This window comes from Monodelphis domestica, chromosome 2 (assembly GCF_027887165.1).
Source record: "Monodelphis domestica isolate mMonDom1 chromosome 2, mMonDom1.pri, whole genome shotgun sequence".
Classification (NCBI taxonomy): Eukaryota; Metazoa; Chordata; class Mammalia; order Didelphimorphia; family Didelphidae; genus Monodelphis; species Monodelphis domestica.
Genome location: NC_077228.1, coordinates 300,206,563 through 300,218,812, shown reverse-complemented (window position 1 = coordinate 300,218,812; position 12,250 = coordinate 300,206,563). Strand labels below are relative to the sequence as shown.

Below are 12,250 nucleotides of genomic sequence, written 5' to 3'. Positions count from 1 at the left end.
ATAATTAAATAAACATTTAACAAGTGAGCACTATTTGCTGGACACTGTTAAATGGTGGGAAAATAAATTGTAAAAATTAGTTGCTGTCCTCAAAATTTATATTCTATTCCCTATTTCCTGCCTCACCTTAGTTCCTTATAAAAAGAACACATGGCCACCCTGTGGTACTTCTAAGAAGAAAGGAATTTGAAGATAGTAGGTATAGTTCTAAATTTCCAATTACTTTCTAAAGGTCTTAAATATTTTTAAAGTACTTAATATGTGCCAGGTATTATGCTAAGTTCTGGTGATTTAAAGAAAGGCAAAAGATAATCCTAACTCTTTAATGTAGGGTACACAGCATGAAAACAACTATGAACAAATAAACAGTCAGATAAATTGGTGATAATCAGCAGGGGGAAGACACTAGAATTAAGGGGAATTGGAAAAGACCTCTTTTAGAAGATTGGATTTTCACTAGAACTTGAAGGAAGCCAGGAAGTGGAGATGAAGAGGGAGAGCAATCCAAGTATGAGAGGCGGTAAAGATAGCAAAATTGCTGAATTGGTACTGCCACCTTCAGAATCTAAGTGCTCCTTCTATCTGAACATCTTCTGAAATTGAAAGACCATGACCTAATCCACAGGTTCTCATTGTCCTTGTCTATAAAAGAAGGGGTTAATGACCTCTAAAACCTCTTCCATCTCCTTAAATAGATGATCAAGAATTAACCAACACTCAGGATACCAGAATACAAAGACAAGAACTGAAATGGCCCCAGCCCCAAAGGAGCTTATATTCTATTAGGAAAGACTATGTATACATAGAAGTAGACAAAATTAGAACCCAAAGTCCTTTGGGAGAGGGTAGCACTTAGAGCTGGGAGGTTGTGCAGAGACCTCCTATAAGATGATGTAAGACTGTGAGGCCTTGGACTCTACCAAGGGATAACGTCCTCAGAAAGGTACTGTTTTCTTCAGTTTGACACTTGAGGGGTAGGAATAGGTAAGGTTTTGTCATTTCAGGTGATTGTTTCCAGAGATATGCTAGAGCCCATATGGGTTCCCTCAGGAGAAAAAGCTCAGGGCGTGAGCACGTTACACTCTCCAAGGAAGCAAGACTGGCTTACCCACCTCACAGACCAGGAAGACTTGGTCAGAATGGCCCCTGGGTGCTGGCTACTTGGCATCTAATGGAGGCAGGACTGAGGGGTGCCTGGTCAGAGGGAACTTGCAGTTACTCCTCAGTTCCCAACCTCACAGACCCTGTGCCTCAGAAAAGCCCCTTGAGTAGACTGCAGTCCTCTTACACTACTCCTCTAGAGATGCCATTACTGTGGCTACTTGTCCCTTTCACTAGGAAGGTGAGGGAAGCTATTGGGCATCTCCAGGAATCTATTTATTTTTTGAACAATAAAGACCTGTCAACCCTCCCCCCCCCCCCCAAAAAAAAAAAAAAGGTTTAATGACTTGCCCAGGCTAAGTTGACAAACTATAAGGGCTTAATTTTTTTTGTTTTTGTTGCTTGTGTAGACAAAGTGATAGAGAAAAAAAATCAGTTGAATATAGATTAAGCATAAAAGTGTCATATCTGCATTTCTTCACAGCTTAACTCGACTGGGCCTGATCTTGCTGCTCCTGCAGTATGTGGCTGAGTTTCTCTTCCACATGGCTCGTCTTTTCTACTTTGCAGATGAGAACAACGAGAAGCTGTAAGTGGTAACAAGAGGCCAGATCCAGGGAATGAAGTGGGGGAGGCTGAGATCTTTTTAAAATTGTGTCATCACAGATAGCTCTCAGCTTCTGAGTAATGTCCATGTTGCTTGAATATCGAGGTGTACCCTAGGACTGATCATCTTACCCTTAAGATCCCAAGGGTTCTGACCTTAGCTACTCACTTCTTGCTCTGTTCCCCACACATGACATTCCAACTCTTCCCTTCCTTTTTCCATCCTCCCTTCTTGCCTCTGCCTCTTTTAAAATGCCAAAAGTTTCCTTCAGTGCTCAGCTCCCACTCCCTAGACCAGGTTTCTTTCCCAAACTTCTCACCTCTCTTATACCCTAGAAGAAAAAAAAAGTATCATGTATATAGAATTGACCTCAGAGTCAGGAAGATCTTGGTTCAAGTTCTGTCTTCCCACACACACATCTGTTGGTCCTAGCAGGTTACTTGCTTTCTTAAGAATTTGGAAACTGAATAAGATTGGACTCTGGAATTCTGATCCATAGCTCCAAATGAATTCCTTTTTAAAAATGTGGGAGGAATGGTCAGTCTTATTCTTCTTGAAGACCCCTAGTGAAGAAGTCTCCTCCAGAAGTAACCCCTTCCACTTGTGGATAGCTCTAATTATTTGAGAGTTTATATAAGATTTTTTTTTTTTTGGAGGGAATGTCGTTTAACCCCTCTGCCTTGGTTTCCGATATGAGAATAATACTACCTGCTCTGCCTACCTTACAAAGATCAAATGAAATTATAGCAATGATGTTAGCAACCTTTATATATTGAAATAATATTGTTGTTCTGGGTTTTTATAGCCCATGACCTTCTGTCTAAGAATCAATAAAGTATATTAGTTCCAAAGCAAAAAAATGGTACAGGCTGGGCAGTGGAGGGAGGGTACGTGGTTTGCCCAGAGTTACACAGGAAGGAGATAATATTTATATATCCCTTTGAAAAACCAAACACTAATCATATGCTAACTATCATCCTCCTCATCATCATTGTTATAACTGCTATTTGCAAAGCACTTTGTGTGCATTACTCATTTGATCCTTTCAAGAGGCAAAGGTTATGTTTAATCCAGTCCCTTAATTCGACACATGAGGAAAGTTGGGTTCCCCAAATAGGAAGGAGGTTGTTGAACACACCAAGTAGTAAGTTTTATCAGGATCTTGTGGTTCCAAATCCAGGGCTGTTTTCTGTGGAAGTGAGAGCATTTTGTAAGTATATAGTGATGTGTAGCTGGAACCTATTGTATTATTGTTGTTACACATACACTGTGACTTTTCTTCTCTGTGGGCAGGTTTAATGCTTGGGCAGTGGTGTTTGTGGTCACCCGCCTCTTCACCCTCACCCTTGCTGTGCTGGCCATTGGTTTTGGACTGGCTCGTATGGAAAATCAGACTTTTGAGCCAGAGAAAGGCAACTTCAATACTTTGCTCTTCAGGTGAGTTGACGGTACCAGAAGAGGAAAAATTGGGGTCACCTTGATCTCTTTCTCAGAAAAATGTCTGAATACCCAGATTCAACAGAACTTCTTACAGAGGAAAAGTGAGTGGTGGAGGCATGTCCTCATTTGATAGGTTGAATTATTGGGTGTCTCTGCAATGCAGTATGAAAGACAAGATCACATTGTTCTGCTCTTGCCCAGACCATGTAGGCAGGAGCCTGCCAAAAACCGATTCTTTTCCTTCTCATGCTTCCTGCTGGAGGGACAGTTTCCTTGTGGGGATTACTTTTCTCTGATGCTAAACCTCATAAGCACCTACATCAAAAATATACCTGGGAGGGCAACAGAGTGGGTGGGTCAGTGGATTGAGAGCCACACCCAGAGATGGGAGGTCCTGGGTTCAAATATGACCTCACATACTTCCCAGCTGTGTGACCCTGGGCAAGTCACTTAACTCCCCCCCCCCCCCACACACACACACACAAACACACGTCTGGTCTTCACTTTTTATAGGACTGATTCCTGGACCTGGTAGTAGTGTTGTCCTGGGCGCCCCCAATAGCTAGGGTGGGAAGGGAGGCACTTGGTCTCGCTCCTCTGTCACTTTAGTCTAGGGGCAGTGGGGCCCTCTGGACCTCCAGGCTGAATGCTGGCTCCTCTTGGTGTCTCCCAGGCTGTGCGTGCTGCTGCTGGTGTGTGCCTCCCAGGCCTGGATGATGTGGCGCTTCATCCACTCCCAGCTGCGGCGCTGGCGGGAGTACTGGAATGAGCAGAGCGCCAAGAAGAGAGTGATGGTTGCCCCCAGACCGCCAGCCAAGCTCATCAAGAGGGAATCTGGTGAGTGCCAGGATTTCCCCTGTGAAGATGAGCTGGGGTTCATCTGAGATGGGTGGGGAGGGGTGCCAAGGCCTGAGGCTCTTTGGACTGTGCTGGTAGGATGGGGCATAGCAGGCTCCTCCTCTCTGTTTCCCTGTCTCTTTGGTTCTTGCCAGGACCTGGCTGGCACGTGCCTGGGCTTGGGCCAGGGAATAGTCTGTGGGCGGTGACAGCATTGACTCAGCTGGGAGTGCTTCTTGCTGCTTGGGGCAGGCAACTCTGACGGGAAACGAGCTCTCTAGGGTGGCTTCTGGGAGCTTGTCCAGGAGCAGCTGCAGCCAGTGCCCTTCCTCTGCTCAGCAGACTGTCCTCACCTGCCCCTGGCCTGAGAAACTCCTTGCCTCCGTGGTTCCAGGGTACCAACTTTCTCTTTTAGCTGCTTGTGGGACTCTTGGGCCGAGGGGCTTAGAGAGGGCAGCTGTGCCCATGGAAGCCTCTTCCTCCTTCTGGCTTCCTTCCCCATGAGTTCAGCCAGGCCTGGAGGCTTTTCATACAGCACCAGCATCGCTAGCTTATCTCCCCTGGGGACTGGACGAGACTCAACTGTTAGAACTAGGAGGCCAACACTTGGGACCCCTTTCTTCTTCCTCCTAAACCCACTCTTCTGGATCTATTAACATCAGCTGGTGAGGAGGGACCACAGAGGCCCCTGGCAGAGTCTGGGCTGCCAGCAAGCTGTTAGTGCCCTGTACTGTTAGGAAGCCTTAGAATGCCCCTCTTGCCCCTGACGCTTTTTCCTAAAAGGAACACATCCCTATGCAGTGCTAAAGGAGGGAGCATACTAGGACGGGGGGAGACAGAACCATGGGGAATTATTCGCTGCCTTTTTTTTCTTTTTTAAAAATTCTTAGGAACTGGAAATCATTTTCCCCCTCTTGGTTGCTCTCAAATGCTATGCCTTTGTTGTTCTATGCTTCCAACCCTTCTCCTAAGGCTGACTTCCTCTCTTCATATGCTGATATCTTCCTTTTGGCAACAAAACTGTGTATATATGTCTCTGTGTATTTGTCTTTCTCCACTTCCCAGGTTACCATGAAAATGGAGTTGTGAAAGCAGAGAATGGGATGTCCCCACGAACTAAGAAGCTGAAGTCTCCTTAAAGCGAGAATGTGGAGGACAGGAAGCCTTCCTAGTGGGGTGTGCAGTATAGAGGCCACGGGCCCAGGACTAAGTTACTGCCCCTATTTTCCTGCTTGCTACACTCCCATCTCCAACATGTCTTTGGAAAGTGTCTGTCTGTCTCTCTCTCTCTCTCTCTCTTTTTCTCCCCCCCTCTCCCTCTCTCTTCTCTGTCTGTCTGTCTGTGCCCCCTTTTTTTATAAACCATTTTCAATAAAACCAAAAATCTTCCTTCTTTATGTTCTTGAGCCAACTCACTTCCTCATATTCTTTGTTTGCTAGGGAACCTAGAATCCCTACTACTTATAGCTGTCTCTGCTCTGTCTCTCTGCTCTCTGTTTTTGTTCACAAATATTTTTCTTACATTATTGTGCAATTATTCAGTGTCTGATTTTTGTGATTAGGGAGGCCCACTTTTTCACCATTGCTATTCAGTCTCAGCTTCTCATGGGCCCAATGCGTTTCCAAGAAGCCGCTTAGGGTTGTTCACTATTAACAGATATATGTATCCTTGGGCTGTTGCACCCTATGGTCAACACACAGGATGGACAATAAGAGAAACGCCTGGATCCTAAAGTTCACCCTTCTTGACTAGCCATTTTCATAGCTGTCCTCAGCTGCCCAGATGTTTTATTTCTAGTTCCCACCTAATCAGTAGAGGTACCACAATGGATTCAAATGTCACCTATAGAATTTGGCATTGGAATGTAGTCATTCAGCCATGAAAGATAGTCTTCTCCCTTGAATCTTGGGACTGAAGGGACACTTGCCTGCTGTTATTCCATTAGGGAGGTGCTGTTGGAGGTAGCTTTCCTCCTCATACCCTAAGGCAAAAGCAAAGGCAATGTAGACTGAAACAGAGGCACCTTTTAGAAGATAGGCTAGGAGACAGATGGGATGCTTATCAGCTGCTTTTTCTACATCTCAACCTTGCAGTTGCTTTATCAGTAGATTTATAAGTATCCCAAATTTAAAAAACAAAACATTGTGGAAGAGAACTGAGGACATAGTAATCTTGGGCCCAAGACAATCTTGGGCTCCTCTCTGGAACAGGCCTTGGCATCTTATCTTTAAACCCTTTTAATTTCCTCATTTCTTTAGGTGGTCTCAAACTCTCCTCCTCTTGTTCTGGTTAGCATTGAGGGGCAGGATAGGCCTCAACTCTCTGCCCTTATTACTGCTTGGCTCTTATTTTCTGCAAATTCTCATTGAAGGTGAACCATGGTTGTTGAGTATACCCCATGGTACAATAGATACAGAGTCCATCTTTCTGAAATTTTATCCAAGAGAAAGCTCACCTTGTCTGTATGGTATCTTGGGACATTCTGTGAGGAAAGGAAGGGAATGAAGTTTTAAAGAATCTCAGAATCTCTAAGAAAGTGGAAAGGAGTGACTCCGAGTGGCCAAATGAGCACCACATCAGCCTGCTTCAGGAATTTACCTTCCTTTGGTGGTAAAGACTGGATTGAGTTGTTATAAGAGTCTGAGTTAGGCCACTGTTGGGCACCTTAGGCAAGGTTGGCCATTTTGTTCTTGATCTACCCTCCCAAAAAGGGTATAGATTTTCTCTATAGAAGCTCCAAAGCAGTTGGATCATAGATTTGGATTTTCAGTCATGGGGTTAGTTGGAAAGGGTATTACTCTGACCCCTCTTCTCCTTCCAGGACAAGTTTAGGAACAGGGAAGAGAATGGAACCCTGCTCCTAGGATTTCCTTTGGAAGCTGGCAGGGTATTGTTGAGTAGGTATAAATGGCTCCTCATCTCTGTGACTCTCGCAATGTTCTTGGTGCCATAGAACTGAGAGGGTGGTTTCAGGATCAGCAAGGCAAAGTGGAGACCCTGAGGGTCAGCCCCGTCATCTTGTCACCTACCCCCAGAGGCAGCAGAGGCTTCCAGTGCTTGGACTTTTCTCCCAGACCCTCAAGCCGCTAATTATTAAGCCAGTGACTTCTTAAAGCACCACTGAACCCTTTCTTCATGTCTGTAATCATTGGTACTCACTTGGTCCTGTCACTTGCTGCCAAAGTTGTCAGACAAGGCAAATACTAGTCCTGCTGCCCACATAGCTTTGCCCACATTTTGTCCTCACATCCTCCTATTTGCACAGGGAACAAGGATACAGGTTCCTAGAAGATTCCAGGGTTTCCAGGCAGGGTAAGATGTCCCGGACAGACTTAGCAGGCTGAGATGTGGTTCTTTTCAGGACACATGCACATCAGGAAAAGCTGGGACTAAAAGCAGCATCTAATGGTGCCAACTTGGGAGTTCCACTTTAGAGGAGGGGCAGCATTTATGTAGTTGTACTTGTTCACTACCCAGCAAATTCATTTCCATGCAAGGCCTTGTTAAAAGACTAAGGGGCAGGTTTGATACCTCTACTTTATCCCTCATCTTTGAGCTTCTTGGGCAGGTCAGCCATTTGGTCCTAATCCTTGGGAGGAGAGGTGATGGATAGAAATCCATGAAACCACTCAGCTCCCTGAACCAAAGTGCCAAGACACCAGGGAAGTCCCTGCTTTCATCCTCCCCATCCAGTCTGAGGCCTGCTTCTGCCCTCACTCCCCTGTGGGAATGGGAATGAGAGTCTCATCTACCTCAACCTTTGTCTTTCTCTCACTGGAATCTCTTGGTTTTTGTAGCATCAATGTACTCGGGCATGTTAGGGAGCCCCCAAGGGACAGGACAGACATCTGTGCCTGGTGATCCTGTCTCTGTAGAAGGAGAGGTTTGGGCAGGGTAGCACTAGGAAAGTCTCTTCAGCTCCAGGGTGGTGGGAGAGGGCCAGAGAGGAAAAGAGGGCTGCTTCTCAGCTCTGGAAGTCCATTCTCATCTGTTTACAGTATTAGCTAGTTCAGCATCTGGACCAAATGGTTCCTGAATCCCCGATGTCCTTGTCACTGCATCTGCTGTCTCAGGCCTTGAAGCACTTGGGCAGAGCTCTGAGTAAGGTCTAAGTTCCCACTGTAGCTGTATCCAAAGCTTTCCTGTAACTCTCCTTGGAATTGTCTCAGGAGAAGGGCTCCAGGTGGTGGGAGCACGGCCTCTCTAGGTTTTAGAGTTTGAGTCTCCTGGCAGAACGCTGGTCTGGATTTCTTTCAGATGCTTCAGTGTCTCCCATCTGCTTTTGATAGGGTTTAGATGAGAAGAGACCATTGGGTAGGCTTAGATAGATCCAGCTGCTGTGACCACTCCTTCACTTCTAGAATCACAATGTTAAAGCCAGAATGGCACAGAATTTTTTGGACCTTCCTCTGGGGAGTAGAAGGTTCCTGAAGGGCATGAGGAAGGCAGGGAGGATGTCTCAGAATAGGCTTTCTTCCTCAGTCCTTCATGCCTGATCTATGCCCTTTACTTACCCTTTTATCTGGACTGTATCCTTCTTCCTGAGGCCATAGGACTTGGGGGTCTTGGCCTTTTGACTAACCTTGCTGTTGAGGCTAGGCAATTGATCCACAAAGGGAAAAAAATCATCCTGCCCTCCTTGGCCTTATTTGACATTCCGAGTGCCCAGTCATCCAAAGTCTCACCATTCTAAAGACTAAGAGAGACTTTTCCATGGCCCTAACCCTCTGCCAGCCAACTCTTCTTTACCGGGTGGTTCATGGGTTCAGAGAGCTGTAAAACAAATATGGCAAGACCCTCCCCATTTAGCACCTCCTTGTAGCAGTTGTGTAACCCTAGGAGTAGATGCTTATCCTGCCTGTATAACAAGTGCCTTACTTTGCCAATACATTCTTTTGGACCCTGATCTGTGTATGATAGAGAGCCCCTCTGCTAACATGACCACATGTTCTGCGTGCCTCCCCAGGACACTGCCCCCTCGCAGTGACCACGGGGAAAAGGCTCCGTGTGGGACAGCCTAGCATCCTTGGTCTCTGTGCCTTTATTTTCATTGTTGCCCTTGTAGGTTTCTGGCCTTATTTCTTGGCTTTTGCCCCAGTTGATTTTAGGATTCTTCATAGAGACTGCACAAAGTGTGGCAGCTTCTCTAGGTGTAGCCGGGGTTGGCAGGCCTGCCGCTAGCAAGCAATGGTCAGATGCTTCTCGTGGCATCATGCTTCCCATTGCACCCCTCCCTACCCACCCCCACCAGGAACCCTCCTCATCCTTCTGTGCCCACCCAGACACCTCCTCCTATCACACATAGCCTCATCTCTTCCTCATTTACTTCTTCATTCGACCCAAAGTTTAAAATCTGGAGTTTACTCTTCCCTTCCAGACACAAGTGTTAATTCGTAGAAATAGATGCCCAATCTTATAGAAAGCCAGATTGGTGTGGTCCTTTGTCATAGAAATATCCTATTTAGTTCTGAATTCAGTGTTATCCATGTGTTGCCAGCAGTTCCCCTTCCCCCACTTCTTCCGGGTTGTGCAATAACTCTCCCAGAACTTGTTAGTTTCTAGTTCCTTCTGTCCATTATGAAGCCCTGGAAGTTGGGAAGAGATGGAGCACATAGGAGGAACCATCATCCTTCAGTGGAGAAATTCCAGCCATTTCCTCTCTAGCTGTGATTCTCCTTGTCCTAGATAGGTTTCTGTGGCTCTTCAGTAGAACATGTAGCATAATGTAGAAATACATATTTTTTAAAACTTGTTGGAAAAAAAATCCTCATGATATGGGGCATTAATGTCTTCAATTTTGAACGTGGCATTTGGGAGGAAGACTTTGACCTAGTATTCCTGGATGTACTGCCATCACAGCCTCCCTCTTGACCAAAAGGCATTCCAGGGTTTTGAATGGGATGGGAGAAGAGGCTTCCTGTTCACAAGGAGAATTGGTTTTCAGTACACTCTAGGCACAGGTGGTCCTGCCCTCTCAGCTGGCTGTGGGCACTCAGCCCTTTCCTTGGGTACAGGTGTAATGGGGGCAAATTGCAAACATCACCTCCCAATCCCCATTTTTAATAAACAGCTGAAAGATGTGTAGAAGCTGCTGGTGCCCTGAGCAGCCCATAATGCAAAGATGGATACATGGCCTTTTTTAAAAAAAAAAAAACCTTATTTTAGCCTGTTTATTTTATGGACCAAATTTCAACAAGAAACTCAAGGAAAACTGTACCTGCCATATTTATGCATCTGTGTAAAAGGGTTGTTTTATCTGTTTTTACTTTTGATGCAACTTTTTCCAAATTCCTTTTCCATTGTTCCCTCACCAAGTTTAAAAAGTTACAGTTTTGTATGGATTTTTTTGTTGTTGTTGAAAATGTGCATTTTGAAACAAATGAGCAACAAAAATATTTTCTGAAATAACAATAAAAGGCATAGAATTATCGATCCTTAATGTCTGGTATTCTTTGAGTTACATTTACTTAACTTGAAAACTGGTATCTATAATAGAATGAGATTTTGTTGGCCTAAAGCACAATTTATATCCCTCTCTAGGATTTATTTCTAGTTTTTCTATTTTTTTTTTCACCATCAAGTTTCTACTAGGAATTCTTTTAAGATAACTTATCCAAGATGACTGACCATATAAATATCAGAGCTAAAGGTACATCCTATATTTTGGGGGGACTCAACTTGGAAGTTACAATAAGGATTTACTTGGCAATAGATTGTGAGAGTGAACTCCAGCTAGCAACATGCTCTGAAATTCCTACCCAGTAATGATTATTTCAAGTATCTGAATGTGAGAATGGAATAGAAGATGGGTGCTGGATACATGTAAACAATAATTCAACAAAGTGCCAGAATTGGTTGCTGAGTAGACTTCTCTAAGTGTTATTAAAAATGGTGGCCATAGGAGACCAGTGGTTCTTAGCCGTGTGCTCTTTCCATTTTGGCATGATTGAGAACGAGTACAATTAAAAAGTAATATCCCTAACAAACAAAGATGCAGAGGTTTCAATAGAAGCCTTTCATTTTATACATATATTCAATGTGGATTCAGCTAGGCTTTTCATAGGTCCAGATTCTTATTTTATTTAGATAACTTGGGGTTATTAATTCTAAATAGTCTTTTTAATCTTTTGGAATCAACCTTGTTAGAAAACAGGGTGCAGAGAGGCAGATTTGGGCCAGAACAGATGTCTTGGGTTCATCAGCTCTCAAATCCTTTCTTATCATAATAATTTCTCCATTCCAAATGGTTTCAAAACCTTGAAAGCAATGTGGGCAGGTTATCAGTTTTCAGCACTAATGTGTAGAACCCAGTGTGCCATAAAACTAATTTTTGGGCTGTACCTAATTAACGTGTAATCCTCTTTCAGAAAAGGAAATGGTATAGCTATGGATGTTTTAAAGTGATAGATTTAAAAGTAGTGTTGTCTTTTCTAGAAAGCCTTTAACCCACTGGTGGGGCGCTCACCGACTCCCTGCTCTTTCCACCATCATTGTTTGAGTGAAGTAGTACTCAACACTAAGCCTCAGTCCAAATTCCAGGCAAATGCTTCCCAGGAACGATGGTTTGTACAGGGTAATTAGTGACACTTTGTGGCTGCTTTGCTATTTAGGATTTCAGCAGGAAAAATTATTTGATCTGCCTTTTGCGGTTATTATCACTTGGCTGCATCATATAAACCAAACAGATGTGTGTGCGAGCATGGCCTCTAGAGAACTACCTTTCATGGAATGTGAAATTGCACCCCCTGTCCAGCTTTTTTTTTTTTAATTCATCTGATGGAGTGAGTCAGTCCCAACTTTTCAATTCCTGGTAAATTTCCCAGGGGGATTAGAGTATTTGAATAGTTCTCATCATATTCAAAACTGACATATTTCCCTGAGGCATTTCTAGTCATTTCAGGGGACCTGTCATCTAGTGGTTCCTATTGTACAAGGCAGAAAAATTTTAGAAAATGTGAGTGAAGGGATGGGATGAAGAAGGGCTAGGTAGAATGGTGAAATCCCAAGAGCCAGGCAGATTCCAAAAGACAAAAGGAAGTTGTTTTGGTGATGACTTCCAAGTCTTCTCACCCCTGTATATATATGTATATACATATACAATTATGTATAGATATATGTGAATGTAGAGAGAGAGAGAGACATTGGCAGAAATAGAAAGTGATGCTAAATTTGGCAAAAAATAAACTAATTGTAAGGTTACTTAAGAACTTACAAGTTCCAATAGTTAAAAATAATTGGTGCCAGATCCTTTTCTTAATTCTTGC

General features: G+C 44.1%; 1 protein-coding gene across 2 annotated transcripts in view; it reads left to right on the top strand.

Moving 5' to 3' along the window:
- TRAM2 (translocation associated membrane protein 2) overlaps positions 1 to 10,425 on the top strand; it is a 111,322-nt gene extending 100,897 nt beyond the window's left edge. For both annotated transcript variants that reach the window (XM_056818398.1, XM_056818397.1), the window contains exons 8-11: positions 1,586 to 1,690; positions 3,002 to 3,145; positions 3,822 to 3,985; positions 5,051 to 10,425. In XM_056818398.1, coding sequence (XP_056674376.1) covers positions 1,586 to 1,690; positions 3,002 to 3,145; positions 3,822 to 3,985; positions 5,051 to 5,124 — 487 coding nt within the window. In that variant the 3' untranslated portion in view covers positions 5,125 to 10,425. The remainder of the gene's footprint in view (positions 1 to 1,585; positions 1,691 to 3,001; positions 3,146 to 3,821; positions 3,986 to 5,050) is intronic.
- Positions 10,426 to 12,250: the final 1,825 nt, after the last annotated feature.